This window comes from Emys orbicularis, chromosome 1 (assembly GCF_028017835.1).
Source record: "Emys orbicularis isolate rEmyOrb1 chromosome 1, rEmyOrb1.hap1, whole genome shotgun sequence".
Classification (NCBI taxonomy): domain Eukaryota; kingdom Metazoa; phylum Chordata; order Testudines; family Emydidae; genus Emys; species Emys orbicularis.
In genome coordinates this window covers 127,903,555-127,922,495 of record NC_088683.1, presented here as the reverse complement: position 1 = coordinate 127,922,495, position 18,941 = coordinate 127,903,555, and the positions used below count along the sequence as shown (strand labels likewise).

General features: G+C 40.7%; 1 protein-coding gene across 1 annotated transcript in view; it reads left to right on the top strand.

The window, feature by feature from the left end:
• LMNTD1 (lamin tail domain containing 1) overlaps positions 1-18,941 on the top strand; it is a 318,801-nt gene that overhangs the window by 185,601 nt on the left and 114,259 nt on the right. Inside the window, exon 8 of the mRNA XM_065423769.1 lies at positions 11,267-11,368. Within this exon, the coding sequence (XP_065279841.1) occupies positions 11,267-11,368 (102 nt within the window). The remainder of the gene's footprint in view (positions 1-11,266; positions 11,369-18,941) is intronic.

Below are 18,941 nucleotides of genomic sequence, written 5' to 3'. Positions count from 1 at the left end.
CAAATATTAATAACAATGGTGGAGCCAAGGATTTTTACTGCTTTGTAGTAGCGTCTACGGGTGATGTTACTGCGTGGCAAGCTGGTGTGATGCAGATTCATAGCATGGCTTTGTGTGCAGTAACTTGTCATGTAACAAACTTTTACTTGTAAGAGCTTGTCTACAAGAACCAGTTTTAAACCCACTTCACATTAAAACTGGTGGAGGCTAAAATGTGTGTACTGGGCCAATCCATGTTTAAACTGCCATGTTGGGCTGGCTAAGCCATATTAGCTATCCTGAACCAAGGAACTGTTTTAGTCCTAGTATAGAAAGGGCCCTAGAATATTTTATAGTCCCTTGTTCATACTAGGCTTTGTGTGAGTCAGTCACATACTGAATAGCTTTTATGACTGTTTTTTAGGAGACAGACTTCATCATGACAGAGGTGGTTAAAAAAAAAATCAATGGAAAAGGGAATAAAAAAGAAAAGGAGAAAATATCTTGAGGGCTTTTGCTATTTTCCAGTCTCTAGGCAACTCAGGACTGAGGACAAAACTAAATTAAATTTTGTAGTAACAGACTGATATGTATTACCTTAGCAGCTATTTTTCACACACAGGCATCTAACATATCTCACATCCGATGGCTTTATTTGAATCACGGCAATTCATTGGGAATAAAGCATCTATTTAATTTATCTTTATGATATTTATCTCATGAATACCAAATATGCAATTATTCACACAGCATTCGGTACTCCAGACATTATCCACCAATATAGTCTCTTTTCATGCTAACTATGGCTCCTGAAAATGAGTCCTATTCAGTACCTAAACTGCTACATAAAGAAAGAATTAAACAAGTGTACGGTATGCTATTTAACATTATACCTATATATGTGTGTGTGTGTGAGAGAGACAGAGAGAGAATAATGATTTTTGATCAATGGTATAAGCTTGAAGGAATTAAGGGAATGACTAACTGGTAAATATTACTGCAATCTAAAGCCCCTGAAGTATGTATTTCTTTACAGTGATCAAAATTAGGTGATAGCCATATATGAGCAATTTATGAACATAGGGCTAGAACATAAGAATGGCCATACTGGGTTAGACCAAAGGTCCATCTAGCCCAGTATCCTGTCTTCTGATAGTGGCCAATGCCAGTGCCCCATAGGGAATGAACAGAACAGGTAATCATCAAGTGATCCATCCCCTGTCGCCGTTCCCAGCTTCTGGCAAACAGAGGCTAGGGGCACCATCCCTGCACATCCTGGCTAATAGCCATTGATGGACCTATCCTCCATGAACTTATCTAGTTCTTTTTTTAACCCTGTTATAGTCTTGGCCTTCAAAACATCCTCTGGCAAAGAGTTCCACAGGTTGACTGTGCGTTGTGTCAAGAAATACTTCCTTTTGTTTGTTTTATGACCCCTAGTTCTTGCGTTATGAGAAGGAGTAAATAACACTTCCTTATTTACTTTCTCCACCCCAGTCATGATTTTATAGACCTCTATCATGTCCCCCCTTAGTTGTTTCTTTTTCAAGAATAAAAGTCCCAATCTTATTAATCTCTCCTCATATGGAAGCTGTTCCATACCCCTAATCATTTTTGTTGCCCTAGATTCTAACTTGGATTACATGCCTACACAGGGCTAAGAACTCCCCTTACACATCTGGTGGACTGTACACACTTTGGATCCAAGCCAGTGTTGTATGATCTGCTATTTCCCTCTACTGAACTGGTGGTCAAGAAAATAGGTGATGCCTTCATTCCATTCCCCATCCCTACAACATGCCAGCAAGCACAGCTGGGCTTGTGCTGGGAATATTACAATTTACTATAGGTATAGGGCCATTCTTCCCTGTCTTTCCTTAAGCCAGGGACAGAGTTGTGTCTGAAGGGTATCTAAGATGCAGTGCCTCCTAGGTCTGCTCCGGGGCTGGTACAGATTTCACGCTGCTTCTTACTCAGAGCTGGGCCTAACAGCACAAACTAACTCATACAGTGTGTATGTACATACATAAAAATGGATCCTTTCACATGCTAGCTGAAATTGACCCACCTCTGGAATGGAACTTGGCAATTGTTTAACTGCGTACAGCAACACTATAGAGAGATGAGATCAGAAGCGGTAAAAATCCCAACCAATTGAAAGTACGAGGGAATGTTTGAAAGCAGAATGTGATTACCAAATTTGAAACTTGGCCAGGACACTGGGGCTACTATCTTTACTCTTCCATAACAAGTCATGGGATCATCAGGGTAAATCCTATTCCATCCTCCAAGACCATCAAAGGCCCCATAAGCAATAGGCATGCATAAATTAATGTATCTGAGGAGCCTGAATCAGAGTTTGCATCTCCTGTGTGTAGTGAAGCACAGCTTTATCGGTGTTCCTATATGTATCTGTGCAAAGATGTGTAGACAATTAAGCAAGGGGAAGCTACAGGAGGACTGAGGATAGGGCCAGTAGATCTATTTCTACTCTAGTCAGATGGCCACATAGACCCCTACGGAAGAGCTGTAGGAGCTTTTGCAGCCTCAGGGGTGCAATAGAGGCCACACAGTAGTGGAAATGGGAGAAAGCCTTCTCCTACCCATCTCTTCATACACCACGGAACTCTCCTGCACCAAGCCCAACTACTTGGACTTGGTTGACATAGGTTGAAAGACTTAGTTCTTCTTCGTAGCTGGTGCTCATGTAGTTGGTTTTGCATTCCTTCTGAAAGATGGCACCTCTTGCAGCCCAATACGTATCAACACCAGCTGGCGTGTTGGTTCAGCAGCAACTCAGAAGGAAGAAAGTCACCTACCTGAATCATCAGTGTCACTTCCTGCACACCCAGGAGATCTATATTCCAATAACTGAGCCCACCTCTCCTTTGCTTGGGAGACCCGACAGGAGCATAGGATGTGGTGGCGTGGCTATCCTGGCCGCAGTGCTATCGTGGCTATCAGCTAATGCCACTCTTGTTAATTTCATATGGGTGACTGGATAAAATCCATGACTGTGATTTTATCCTACTTAGATGGGTATTGACTAAATGTTGTTGCTTTCAAGTGGCTTTCTCCTGACCCATATGAAGTGAATCTTCTGGCTTTAGTGACACTGACAATTCAGGTAGGTGACATTCTTCCTTCTGAGCTGCTGCTGCATCCAGCTTGAAATGTCCACATCTCAAAAAACAAAACAAAAAAAACACCACCACCAAATTTGGCAAATGTATCACCCTTTTCAATAAAGAGGGCAAGGATTGAATAGTCATAAATTGAACAGTCACCTGATGTTGAGGCATATTTATGCAGCAGTGCAATGCAAACTTCACTGCGATTGCCCTTGGTATATCTATAAGTACAGATTTCTGGTTCCTAGGCTGACAATCCCAGTGACATTTACAGGAAGACTAAATTCAATTATTCAGCTGCCAACTCGCAAGTCTTAACCATGGAGAAAGTTCTGGGTGTTGAAATATTTTAAGGATCTGTAAATTAGCCATAGGGTGGAAAAGCCTTATAAAATGAGATTCATCTTAGTGAACTCTAAAGCTTCACAATCTGCTGTGGTGAAAAGCACACGCACATATGCAAGATAGCAGATGATGTAGAAATTGTTTTCTTGGCAGTGGAACATTTTTGAAGGCATCACACTTTTGTCTAGCATTGGAGCTTTGGTCATAAATCTTGTAGTTATAAGATCAGCACCCAGAACAACTTGTTGTAGAATCTAAACTAAGCATTGAAAAGAAGGCAAAGAAATTCCAGAACCCCTAAAGCTCTTCTCCTAATCTCTGCTTGAGGAAAGGTTTACAGGGGTGATGTGTAGATTAATAGTGGGTGGGAGTCTCCCAATGCTGATTTTAATTTAAACTATGTGTCTTGATATTGTTTAACCTTCCCTTCATGCGAAGGGCATTTTTATGAGTTAATAAGTCAACAATACATACATAAAGCAGCTTGCATCCGTTTTTTGAGGTGCAAAATACATGTCATTGTGGTTTCAGCCTCAAGCTGCCCATTTAAATGTCAGTGTAGAAATCAGTGACTCAAACTGTATGAAACAGAGGAGGAAAATGCTGGGTTTAGACAGTAGAACCAAAATCTTTGTCTTTTTTGAGTGTGACGTTTCCTAAAAAGTCAGTGTATATTTTTAAAATGTTAGTATGCAAATGTGTGTCATGCGGCAACATTCTGAAGTCAAGTGTGATTTCAGACACTGAAAGCCATTGGTAAAGTTGCCAGCATTAGTTCTTCTTTCATTGGTTTAGCAACAAGTTGTACGTCCCTTGTCTTTTCCCCAAATTCAAGGGAAAATATTCCTTCACCCTTTGCCACTACGACTGTGTCTAACTGGAAACATAGGGACAGGGTAGACTACAGTGTGCGATGCACATGCCCTATTGCTGCTAGTGCTCCTTGTTTCTCATAGAGTCATGGGGAAGAATAATGAAAATTTCTACCAAGAGGCCTTGTCTGCACTGGGTATTTCAGCCACCAGTGACCAGCGTAGATGCATCAGTGCAAAACCTTAGCCTAGATAGGCAAAGCTGCTATAGGTCTTGACTGGCACCAGTGAACCTTATCCCAGTATCAAGCAAGGGTGAGCTGCCAGGGTGCAATTTATGGTTATTGTTGATTGGGCCTGACTATACTAGGGGTTTGCACTAGTGGCTGTCCACTGATGGCTGGAATCCCCAGTGTAAGTCTCAGCCTCCATTTTGAGAGGCAAATAGCTCTCCGGTGACCAGGAGAGGGCAGTGTATCTGGCACATGGAAATTCTGGGCCTGTCAGTCAGTTTTGACAGTGTCACTTTAAATATGCTTTTAATGGCTGTTTATGGAGCTGTAATAATGGCCATTAAAGCCATATCTAATCTCTTAAGGTGCTAAATGTAAATAAACGCCCCTCTGCATAAAAATGCCTTGCCTGTAATTTTTTTTAAGCAAATGGTAGAGAATAAAGGAAATGTTTTATAGAATGTATTCAAACCCTTAAGGGACTCTAATTGCTTTTAATTTCCATGTGTGATGGTCCTTATCCAAGGAAAGTATGCTGCGTGGACTATAAGCCATTTTATCCCATAGAGCGTTTAACAGAGCATGCCTGGAATTAGCTGAGCTCCTTCCCTTTCTCTCTCTGATCTCTATTACCCTTCACTGTGATTAAACACACAGTGTTTTGCTGCTTGATCTTCAAGGACATTTAGAAAGGTTATACGAGTTATAATATTCTAATTGTCTTGCCTGAGCTCTTCTGTTTGTCCTCCATGTTTATTATATCACCTGTGAAACGGAGGCTCTCTTTCCTGTTTAAAATGAGAGGTTAATGATGCCTATGAAGACATGCTGAGGTTTTTCTCTGTGTCCCAGCCGAGAGCTCAGGAAGAATTCCATTTACTGCTGAAGACCAGGGGTACCCCAGTAGGTAGGAGAGCTTTTGTTCTGCAACTAACATTCCAGTTGCCCACAAAACAGATCTACACCTTTTCACAAATGACAGAGCCTTGTATACCCTTTTTAAAGAGACATCACTGACAGTTTTTCCTCTTAAATTTCAAGACAATTTAGTGCTTGTGAAAAATGCCAAATTGAAGGCCCTGCAGGCTGAAATCCTCTCTCCATAGGACAGACGTAGGAGAGTGCAAGCAGTGGCAATACAAGCTCTAGCCATGTCATGCTGCCAGTGTGTCTCAGCCCTGGCCCTGGTCTCATTTGGTGTTGCCCCAGTCCCCTCCCCTCTTCCAGTGAGGCCAGCGTCATCTGCCCATCTGTCCTCTTTCCACACAACCATCTCTGTGCTGTTTTCCGGGCCACCCCTACACATGGCATGCCCTGCCTCACGTATGAGGCCACCACCCTCTTCTCATTCAAGTCCTGCTGTGTTACCTATGGGAGAACTAAATGACAGATTCTGACAAGCTTGGGGAATAACTGGGAGTTGTTTATATATCCTAATTTAAAAACAAACAATAAAACTACTCATTGAGTCAACATAGATGTGTCCAAGCAGTATCTTCATATTACTAAGATGTAGCCAATCGCCTCCTTGAGTGCTCTACTTATATGTTATATCCCTTAGTCCTGTTCTCTGTTTATTTCCTTGTCTGCCTTTAGACTATGAGCTCCTTGGGACACAGACCATGCCTTCTTTTCTGTCTGGAAATCTCTTAGCACATCTAAGAGTTTGGATGATTATCCAAAGCTCTTGTGTGCAAGTGTGTGCTGGAAATTTTCTCATTCATCAAAGACCCAACACCTCTTCCTCCTTTCACCTTCCTCTGAAGCATCTGGTCCTGGCCTCAGGAATTGTCTGCACAAACAATTAGTGCAGCAAGCTGTGGTGTAAATCTACAGTGCACTAGCCTGCTGCTCATTAACTGTCTGTGCTGACCCTGCTACCATGCACTAAAAATTGCTTACTATATTTTGATCTAGCTTGCTTTGAAGGGGGAGTATGTCAGTGTGCATGGGGGAACTTGTAGCACATAGTAGCAGGGTCCACCCAGCCATTTAGGGCATAGCAGGTTAGTGCATGGTAGATTCACACTCTCGTTTGCCACACACAAACTGTTCGTCTAGACAAGCCCTCAGAGAGAAAAATGCATTCAAATATGTCAAAACTAAAAATGGAGAGCTTGTTAATCCATCTTTATAAATATGTGAAGGCAGAGAGCTAAGAGAAATTCTGATTTTATCTTAAACCCCAAGCAGTTCTTAATGTGGCTGAACCAGTAGATTCATCCTTATTCAAAATATTTCTCTTCTTTTCTGGTCCCATTCATATTGGGTAAAATATCTTTTGTCTTGTTTCTGATATAGCAGAAGCCAGTAAGACCAGCCCGTCTATTTACTTTCATGTATGTACATCTGCACCAGATGACCACAGCAGAAACATACGCTGAGAAACAGCTGCTATTTCCAATTATGACTAAAACTGAGGAGGCTGTTTTTGTTTGGAGTGTCCCTGAACAAAAGACTGGATATGTACAATATATTATTTTTTCTCAGCAATGGAATTATTTAAAAAAAAATCAGATTTTGTAGAAAAAGGAAGACTTCTCCCCTTAGATGAGGATTATCATGTTTACATTTTACAAAGGCCACAGATCAACCCTGCCATAGTAACAACTTTCACTCACTACCAATCCAGGCTATATTTGAAATACTAACTTAGAGATGAAAGGCTCTCTATCCCCCTATCAATCCCTTGAGCCATCTAGCAACTTGCTGCATTTATTTTTCAGAAATTAATTTTAAAAAAAGAAGCAATTGTTTTTGCAAACAGTCCTTTGACTTCTATCCCAGTGGCATTTTGGAGCATTATTGCAAATTATTCAATTTAAATGCGTAGTCAAGCCTACATCATTATTCCTATTTTATACTTAAGTGAAAAAAAAGCCAGCCAGTCTAGAAAAAACATTCTTTACCAGGCCAAAAAATAAACCAGAAACCTTACCTTGCAATAATATTGCTGTTTACAAGGACATCTTGTAGGAAGATTCCAATTACTGCAGCAGAACTCAGAGATACGTTGCATTATAAACACTAATTAATGAAAGTATTTATGTTTTTGGCTTTAGACAAGACAATCCTGCATTCTTAAAAATTAATTAAAACTATTACAAAGACTTATGTTCATACCTATATGTGTTCCAACTCGCAGCTATCCATTAGTCACGGAATAATAGGCCACTCATTAACATCCTATGAGTTCTAAGGTCTTTTTAACTACATACTCACCCACCTACCTGCCCCATATAGCTTGCCTTGCAATCAGTGCTCCTGATGGCAAGAATTAAGAAATACAAAGCAATGATGATACCCAATAAAGCATGACTCGTAAAGCTCTTCCTCTAATATAGTATAAAGCACTTGATTGGTTCATTGTTCCTACACCCAATTTCTGGACTTGAATGGGAATGTTCAGATCCAAATTTGCTGCTTATAACCATAGTTCCCAGCCCTTTTAATTTTGATTTGAAAGGAAAATGGGACTCTACCAGCATCCCGGCCTGTTACATTAGACCCAGTGATATTGCAATAACGTAAGAAGCACAGATGCTCTGAAATAACAGTGTCTGGGATAGGAAAGGTTAGACGGTGGTAAAATTGGAGGCTTCCAAAGTGCAAGATGTGGTAAAACCAAAACTTAGGTTAGATTTACAAGTGTGCTGGCAAACTTTAGTTAGATATCAATGGCGGGTCCTCTACAGATATAACACATTAGATAAGTTGAATAGTTTTCTGCAAGCCTGACCCAAGTAAACAGTTCAGATCAAAACCTTGGTTTCAACTCAAAACAAAGGAAAACTTGACACTTTGGGCTGAGCTTTACTTCAATTTTTGGGGCTTGTACAATCCTAAAGCTCAGAGGGTGTGGACACTTCTGTCATCCTTCCAACCTCACTTCGGTCTTGCCTGCCAGGGTGCAGCTTTAGCCAGGTGCTCTTCACCCCGTTGCTTATTTTGGTTAGGCTTTGAGAAAGCTGGGAGATGGTGCTGTTGATTTGATGTAAAGGAGATGAAGAGCTCGGTGTTGTCTGAGGGCTGCTGGAACATCAGCTTGTTGTGCATTCTCATTATGAGCCATCAGGACCACTGTAGACATCGAATAATATGGGGAAGAGGACTGAGCCTAGCGCGACTTTGCAAGTAAGGACTTCGGAGGTGTGGAAACAGTAACCCATAATGACTCTGTGGGCTCTGTCAGAGAGGAAGGACCTCGGCCATTTGTGTTCACCCCAGCAAGCATTTGGAGGTGGGACAGGAGTATCTGGTGATCAAATGCTGCAGAGCACCAGCAGGGTGAGCCCTGCTACACTTTGTTTGTTTGTAGAGAGGTGGAAGTCAGCCACAAGAGCAGCAAGTACTTTCATTGTACCGTGCCCTGAGGCAGCTGTGGTGTTGGGAACCGACAAGCAATGCTGGAGATTTTTGTTATGCTTGTTTTCCAAATAGCTTGCTTAGAAAAAAGAGGTTAGACACTGAGTGGTAATTTTTGATGTCTCTAGCAAGTTCTAGATCAACAACTCAAAGGACACACAAAAGTCATGTGATTACTGCTGACCTGGACTGGATTTGAACAGTGGATTAGTTCTGTAATTAGCAATCTCTTGAGCCATCCAGTCTCCCCAAAAGAAAGCTTTTTTTAAAAAAAATATTGCACTACTAAGACTTTATACTAAACATTTATGGAGTTTATTGCCCTCAACTTCACCTTGGGCTTAATTGGCTTAAATGCTTAATTAACATAGTGATGATTAATGCCTAGTGGCAATTAATTTTCAAGGGATTATTTTTTAAATTAAGATCATGAGTACTCCATTAACATTATGCAACTGAAGTTCTGGAAAACCTTGCCAGTGTGTTTTGTTTACAACAGCCAAATCATTTGCATTTCACCTCATTGTGAAGATTTGCCCTGTGGTAACAATGATTAGGGCTGGTATTAAAGCCTGTCCTGTGTATGGAGATTAGAGCTGTTTTGGAAACAATGAAATGTAGTTGTTGGGCTCGCACGATTCATAATTAAATGAGAAGCAATGAATGAGTGTCCTCAGATAATACAAAAAGAACAGGAGTACTTGTGGCACCTTAGAGACTAACACATTTATTTGAGCATAAGCTTTCGTGGGCTACAGCCCACTTCTTCAGATGCATGTAGACAGATAATACAGTAACCACACCCATAAAGGATACTTTCTGAATACTATGTATGGTTATCTTCCATTTACCAAGTGCTTTTCATGCCAAAGGACCCAAAGTGCTTTACAAAGTGGTTTATTACAAATATGTTGTTCTGTTACTATATATATATATATATATATATATATATATATAAGGTAATGTATCAAGTCATGAGTGTATGAGACTTTATGTGAATAAGACATTTTTTGCCTCATCCCCCACTGTTTATGTGACACTTTGACAGCAAAGTTTGGTTGCATTCAGAATCATATCTCAATGCATGTGAAATTTGGAGACGAAACCAAAAGATGAAATTCACCTAGGATTGCCAGCCCTCCAGGATTCTCCTGGAATCTCCAGGAATTAAAGATTAATCTTTAAATAAAGATTATGTCATGTGATGAAACCTCCAGCAATACATCCAACCAAAATTGGCAACCCTATATTCACCCCAATCAGAGAGTCTAGTCACCACTTATTTCCCACTCTTTGAGAATTTAGGCTCTGCCTAGGTCTTTTGCTGACTTTCCGCACATGGGAGAATTTCACCCTAACTGAGGATCAAATAGGGATAACACATCCCCGATGAAACAGTGGTGATGTCTATGGTAGGATGAAACATTATAAGATGTCTATGCCATGAGATGTTATGAGAAGAAACTGTGTCCCCCCCAGATTTCATATAATATAAAAAAAAACCAAAACACTCAAAAAGTAAAAATTCCGCAGCAATGTATCAATACTGAAAGGTATAATCACCGAATAAATCTGTGAGTTAAGTCAGATCTGTTAATTATCCTCCTACAGATCAGGAAACATTCACTTTATAATTTTCTTTTGCAGTTTTATATCAAATCTTAATTTTATTTCTCCCCCACCCCAAAATGTACAGTCTGAGACTCATAAAATTCCACCTGGCCTGTAGAGAATATCTTGCCCTGCTGGGTGAATGCCATTGAACTCCTATTTAAAAATAATTTAAAAAAAAAAACAAGTACTGCAGCATGGCTGGAATTTTAGTGCTGCCTGAGTAGCTCTCATCCTTTCATTCCTAGGAAAAGGAACACTTGTGGGTTATAATGCCCCCCTTTTTATCTCCCTTGCTCCTATCTAGGAATACCAGAGAGGGGTAAAGGCAGAATTTCAGCCTTAACATTGAATTAAACTCTTTAGGGCATAGACTGTCCCTTATTTTGAATATCTGCAGCATTCAGCACAATGAAGCCCTGATCTGATTGGGCACTTCAGATGTAATAGAAATACATACTGATAATTTCCTGAGTTTTGGCAATACCATAACATTTTTGTATGTGCATATCTGATAATAAGTGTTAGGGTGGTGGTGGTCTTTTCCCCTTCATAATAATATGAAGGTGCTGTTCAGAGTACAGCAACTAAGCAGTAGCTGCAGGTATGGGACTGGGCAATGCTGCAGGTTGAACTGAAAAAAGGCTATTGTTTTGCTGTAGTGCGACAGCAAGAAGATTTGGCAGCATGCGGGAGATGGTATATAAAGAAGCTAATTATGCCTTTACAGTCTCTTTGTTGGACTATTTTCCCCCCGCACTCACAAAGAATCTTCCTTATCCTCAAACAGCTCCTCTCTGAAGAGGCCAACAACAGTGCATTCATTGAAAAGCTGCAGTCGGAACACAGGGGGAGACAACAGCACATTGGGGCCCTGGAGGCCAGGCTAGAGGTCAGTGTCTGTCATTTTGCCGGTAATTGCACTCCCGTGCCACTATAAAGGGAACTCTTAGAGGCAGATGGAGATTTTCCATTTAGTTTCCATGTTTTTTTTAAAATGTCCAGTGGTCTCCCCTATAAAGACAGTCACGTTTTCTGTTAATAATTAGGGCCTTGGATAAATTCTCCATTTCTCGCCGATTTTTTGGAGGCATATTCTTTGGCTGTTATTTTCATAGTGCATTATAGAGAATAAACATGGTCTTTTAATCAAGGTCATCAGGTATCTTGTCTGTGATCCACACTATGGGGCAGATTCTCTGCCCTAATCAGCATCTGGAGCAGAAGCCTCCCGTAACTCACCTGCTGAGGATGCCCTCAGTATGGAGAAGTCAGCAGGGGGGCATAGAATAGGAAGAGCCAAGTCCTACTCTTCTCTCCCTGCAGGGAACTTTATGGGGGGTAACAAAGGAGTGGCCTTTTAACAATCCCCAGCTGATTTATGTTCCCAATTTGCAGTAGCCCCCAGGTTGTGCTGCTCAAACTTGGGCCAGGATCAGGGCTGGAGAAGAGAAACAACTGGCTTCTTGAAAGTCTCCCACACTCTGCTGTGAGGAGCAGAAACTACTTATGGTACAGAACCTGCCCCTGTAAAAACAAACTGTGCCATGGGGACTGCTTACAGCCTGTTGTGTCCAGTCACAATACAAGCACAATTTGCTATCGCAGTGTAGAAGGGATCTAACTATGTTCTAACCCAGCCTGTGAATCATGCTGCAGCCTATAGCCAAAATGACAGACATTGAACCATTCTTTTGGCTGTAGTACTTTTCAGAGGCATAGTTAAGTCTAATTTACACTGCAAAACTAAATCATGCTTAAAATACATTGAGGACAATCATGTAACTGATTCCCCTGACAGTTGTTTTTACAAAGTAGACACGCCATCAAGTTTGAAACAGAACAAAACCCCACCATCAGTGGTGTAACTGAAGGCTGAATTTGACCTACTTGATACAGGGAACTTTGTAAAAAATATGAATTATGTAGTTTAAAACAACTCTCAGTTAAATTCCACACTTGCATGCTGTGTAACGGTTAGTGTCAAAGATATGGAAGGTTGGATAAAAATCCAAGCAAGAATTTGGAAGTTTTTCCTCATAAAACTTATCAGAATCTCTTTGGTCTGGAACATATGGCTAGAAATCTTGTGACTACAGGCTATTTTGCCAAATTGCCAATGATTCTTCTTTCCTGCCAAATCAGAATTACTGCAAGAATATCCATTTCACGTGATATTTTGGTACTTATCATTCAAGATGGAACCAGGAAATTGCAGAGAAATGTTGAAAAATTTAACTATTTTTTACAAAATGATGCTTTGTTTTCTGGTATGAAAATAAGGTTCTATTCTGGGGTCTATTCTTATTTTTCCTAATCCTGGTCATCTGCTCGAATAACAATGGAAACCTCACAACCCTGGTATTTAGAACCAAATATTTTGAGTGGCATAAAAGAAACAACAATAGTAATACTTTGCACTTCTATAACACATTCTGTCCGAGGATTGCAAAACACAGATATTAATGAATTAAGCTTCACAACATCCATCAGGGCAATATTGTTCTCCAGTTTTACAGGGGGTGGGGAGGGAACTGAAGTTAACAGATGTAATGATGTGGCCTTTTAAGACGACCATATTTTTTTCTGAGAATTGCAGAATGTCTGGAAGTTATTTTAGGGTATGAACCTTTAGCAAGTAGGGCTGAGTGCTGGAGCTCTGCTACTACAGAGTTAAAGATTTGTGTGTGGATTTACTTCCCCAAAGCATTACAAATAACTTGTCCAACTCCACACAGCAAGTCAGTGAAAGACCTTGTAATAGAACCCAGATCCTCCTGACTCTTAGTCTTATGCGTTAGACACAAGCACATCCTTTTCCTTTCCACAGGACCATCTGTAAGGGTAATTATAAAGGGATTACACCCATTGAATATTGCACATTTATGACAGATCTGTCTGGAATGGATGTGATTTTTAGAATGTGGGTGGATCTACCTACTACGTTCCTCTGTCCCATTTGTTTTGAATGGACATTCCACTAAAAATAATGGCACTATCAAATATGCAGGAAATTGGCTTTATATCAGCTATGAAAAATGTGTGAGAAAGTGCGAGAGTTTACCCAGAAATCTTCTCTGCTCCCTACCCCACTCCACCTTTCTCCACACCTTTTCTCTCTTCCAGGCAAATGCTACCTGGCTACTTTTCAGCTGGCACTGCCAGTTTTGTTAAAGTTGCAGCTAGTTAGTTGCCAATAATTGCATTTTAAAAGCATCTTTGTCAGCCTGTGCTGGCATTGCTGTTGATTACATTGGTTCACCTTTCCTATTGATAGAAGCAGCTGCCTATGGATGTGTTGAATTAGCACTGATGGTAGTGCTAGCCATTGTGCGGAGGGGGCAGATTGTGCCTAACAGGAGACGGTAGGATGCATCAGACAGTGGCTTTTGTAGCACCCAAGGGATGATACATAAACCCTAACAAAATGGGCAAAGATGGATCAAAGAGTAGCAGGAACTGAGGAGCAGAAGAAGAGAGTGAAAAGAAGTATTGGAACAGTCTTCACATGTTCTGGATATAGCCATGGCAATTATTATTAGAGAACAAATAAGTCTGGACTAGAGATCACTTTGGGCCACCTATATTTCAAGCATGTCAGAAAAAAGGGCTTTCTTGCAGTGTGCTTGAGGGCTGTGCTCAGACTTGCATCATTCAGTGCTCTGGCCTACAAAACCTGGATATTTTATTTGATGTTTGATTTATTCTTGAGGAAGCAGACTAGAAAGCTCTGCTGTGGTGCCTCCAGGTATTAATTTCAATTGAGGTTACTTCATTAAAGTATCTAACGTAGTTTTGCTTTAACACCTCCTACAGCTGGCAATGACTGCGTAGATGTAGCCAGCAATCTATATATATCGTGCAGAAGGCCTGAGAAATCATCCCAGGCATGCAGAATATACACCTAATGCAGATGCAGGGTGGGAACTAGGTGTTCCTGATTAATAAGACCTGAAGCAATATGGCTATGGCTATAGCTTCCTTAAAGTTGTGGGCAAGTATTTGCTCCACTGTAACTGATACGTGGAGGAAAAACTTCAAGAAAATCTATCCCATGTCCTGCTTAGGAACCATCTCTGGTATGGGGAGGCTATGAAAAGGACTTTAAGAGAGCTGCATCATTGACAAGTCAGTGTGTATCTGGATGCAGGAAAACATAACTATGAAGAATCAAACCAGATGAGGCAGAAATTAGTTGCCAAATTAAAATCCCCGTACTAGCTGTAGACCAAGTTACTGACTGAATGCTGTGGTTCCTTCAAAGAGACCTGTAAAAATATCACACTGTACCCTTAAAGGAAAACTGAGAAGTAATATAAAATCCTAATCACTATATCTAATTGCATAAAAGAGTAAATCGTTAAAAAATTAAGTGTCTTCAGTGTAAGGAAAATAATTGGGCAAGAAGCTAGACAATTTAGTGAGGCAAATTACGACTAAAATAACAGGTTTCCCATTAGAAACCTTTGAAAATCATTGTTCAGTTTGTGGCCCCAGGCCTTAATTACTGTGTACTATTAAAACCCTGCTCTGAAGACAGAATTAATTTCCTCATATTCTTTTCTAGGAGGGTACTAATCGCTATAGTATCTGAGTGCCTCACAAATAGTAATTAATTTATTTTCACAATAAAGTTGTGAGTTGAAGGGTTGGTATTATCCCCTTTTTACAGATGGGCAATTGAGGCACTAACATTGAAGTCAAAAGTATCCACTAATTTTGGATGCCCAATCTGAGACCCCAACGGCCTGATTTCTTGGGGACTTACATCATACAGCACTTTGTATATTCAAAGCACAGTGTCTATTGCTTTCAGTTGCAGCTGTGAGTGCTCAGCACAACGGTTTCAAGTTGGGCACCCACAAAGTGAAGAACACACAATTAGTAGCCATCTGTGAAAAGCCGGGTTTAAGTGACTTTCCCAGCATCACACAGGAACTCTGTGGTACAGTCAGGGGTAGAATTCCTTCTCCCGGGCAGCCATAAACAGCCTTAACTATCATTTATCTTCTGCAAACTCTGCCTCACTTTCCAGCTTCCGCAACAAATAAGGCAGGGTCCCTACAGATAACACCCTCATTTACTACACACAGGCCCGCCAACAGCAATTCCCCAGGGCAGAACAGTAAATGGGCAAGGCCAGGGCTTCCACATGCCTGCCCAGCTGCCTTAACCGCTGCCGGTACCACCCCGTGCGCACCTAGGAGCCCTGTGGCCCGCCCGGGCAATTTAAAAGGGCCCAGGGCTCCTGCCTTTTTAAATTGCCCGGGTCCCTGGGCAATTGCCCCCTCTGTCGGCAGGCCTGACTACACAACCCTGATTTAGTCCCAGAGCAGGACTATCCTGTGCACCGAATGAGGAAAGGGTTCTGTGAAAAAAATGTGATCATGTAAAAAGACTGTATTAAAATGCATATGCACAAGAGGGTAGAATTAAGGTTACATGGGCAATCTAAAGTCTGGCCTTTCCCAACTTTTGAATGCGTGTGTTACACTCCGAGACCAGAGAGAGTTCAAAACAGGAGCATTTTAATAAACTTAGAATCCAACCTCCCACCCTCCCCAAAAGCACTCGTAGCTTGCATAAGGACAGTTGCTACTGTCTCTCTCTCTGGAGCACACCACACTGCTGCTGCAACCACACTCTGCTCCCCAGAGCTGTGTCTCTTGATCCCACCAGCAGAGCATCAATCCTTAAAGGGACAGGGTGCAGGTAAATATAACCCTGGCATTCCTTTAGGAGTGCTACATTCCCCCCTTGTCAATGTAATGTTGTCCCAGCTTTTCTGTTAACTCAAAATACATTCATCATCCATCTGACTCATTAGCAGTAGTGTACAAGCTCCAGTAGCTCTTGAGTGCATCTTTGTCTTGATTTTATTTCACAAGTTCTGATACTGATGATGGAAACTTCTGGATCTCTCTTCAGTGTATCTTGCCAATCAAGCAGGAAGTTACTGTGGCAGTTCTAGGTCCAATGTCCAATAGAATGGCCAATTCTGCACAGCTGAAATTCCCAAACATATTGATATCTTATGAAATAACAGTTCCTGTATGATCAGTAGTATACTCGTACAACTCAATCACTAGGCATATGACAAGCCATTTTGAAAACACATCTGCTAAATAAACATCATAAATTATCCAGAACTATAAAACAGTCAGTGTAGAATGATATCCATGCTATGAGTCAATATAACTTCATTTACCAATATAATATCAGTCTTGGATAGAAAACAGGATAAGGTACAGAAATAGGTACTTGGCATGGCATGCAGGGTTGACCTCACAGTTGTCACATGCCATGCCTTGTGGATAAGTTATTTTCAAACCCTGCCCCTTTGTCATGATGAATCCTTTTGGTTAAACCAACTTTTAAAACAAAGTAATTGAAGACCTTGTCTGCCATAGTCTTGCCTGATTTTTCAGTGGTAGCGTAGGTTTGGACATACCTAGTGAAGTGATCCACTATGACTACACTTTATTCAGATCCTCATTTGCTCCTTTCTGGATACAAGATGTTAATTGAAACAAAGAAAAGGCAGATCCCTGATATTACAGAATTTTCCCAACCCCAGCTAATTCAAGTCCCTGCTCCAAAGCATGGAGGTGCTAAAGCTTTTCAATGAAATGGTGGTAACATTTTTTTAATATGGACAAAACACTGAGTTTTTTCCCATAACCTTGTTCGTGGAAATTGATGAACCATTTTTGCTGAAACTTTCCCAAAATAGCCTGAGGCAGACACCCAGCATGAAAAATTTCACCCTGAATGGCTAACGTTTGGCGAAGTTATAAGCAACTAAAAATAAGGGCTTACAATGTAAAGTGGCAGGCAACCTCAACTATAATTTAAATGATAGATTGTAGCTTCCAACAGCTTGAATCTTTTTGATTTCAAGCATTTCCTACTGGGAAGCTGATAACATTCAGTCCCACTTTGCATCATTAGAAGAAGAATCACTGCTGAGAAAAATAACTAAAATGGCAATCCCCAATGCGAGAGACAACCAGAGCTGGCTGTTGGGATGCACAGAAACCTTGGCCGTGGTCCCTTGCAGAATTTGGGGATGTAGAAATGTGTAGGAATAATAGGGTGTTATTTTAAGTAATTAAAATATAAGATGGGCTCAGGAATGATTTTTAATGGTTTTACCTTTTTCTACTACGTAGACTACTTCGTCTGCATTGAACTTTTGAGAGATGAACCAGTTCAGTATATCTTTTATAAATGTATGAAAAGATGGAGCAAGCAGTTATAAGAACAAATATGAGTTAAGTGAAATATGTCACTAACTAGTTTAGCTTATATTTTACCTAACCTAATTTACAATGGTACAAGGCAATAGTTAAATTAAGGTTATAATTGAAATATAATCAATAAGCCAATGGTTCAGTCTATCTGGATTGTCAGCTACTACAATTAGTAATTACATAAAATTATCATGAACAAGTTAAGGAAAACAATTCTCTCAGGATTTTAAAGGAAGGCTGAGGGGAGAAACCATTCCCATTGATCTGAGCCATTTAGCTAAGAGTCTGTTAAAGGCAGAGGCTGTTATTTGCCTTGGTTTTAAGGAAGTACAGTTCTTAAATTGGTTTCCTGCTAACTTCCTCCTCTGGCTGCTCTCTCCTGTTATGCTTCACTGTTCTCGGAAATCGTATCAAGCTTTAGTCTATTTCTCCTCCCACTTTAACACAATACCTGCATCTTTCTGGTTGTCTTCTTACACAGATCCAGAATGGTTTCTAAAAATCCTGCACTTTTAGCAGCTTTAGAAGGACACTGGTTTAAGGCAGATATCTCTTATGGTCTAGGTAACAGACTTAGGTGTTTAGTGTCCACTTTGGGGAATAGTTAGTGACATACAAAGCATACGTACATGCTAATGGGTGTTGGAGTGATTTGAGCATTCTCAAATTGCTTTATAGAACAGATCTCTGTATTGATAAGATGTAACTTGAAGCTTTCATGTGTGGGGGGAGGGGAGGGGAAGAGGAGGGGACTTTTGGTCTTTTCTCTGTGTTGTAGACTTCAAGCTTGTCTTAGCCAGTGGTCAGTCTTTCACCTCTCCTTCTTTGGATGGCCAGTCCAGGGAAGAGAGCAGGATGCAACTTCGGGTGTCATATTGATGCAAGAGCCCCCCGCCCCAATTCCTTCCGGATGATTAGCATCTTTTGTAGGGATCAGTGACTCCCCTACTCCATCCCAGGGGACACATGTCTCCAATTAGCAGTTCCAGCATATTAGCTATAGTTCAACATGGACCAATAACTTGGCACTTTGATCTTGAAGTCACATCAGTGATTCTTGTTTAGTGTGTACATGTCTTGTACCAATTTGTTGATAACCACAAGTAGATCTCTCTCAAAAACAGGATGTAAGAGAGTGCCATATGATGAGGAACTGGTAGGCAAACTTCTGTTTAGGCCCAAGATATAAATGTCTTAATTGTTTAAATATAA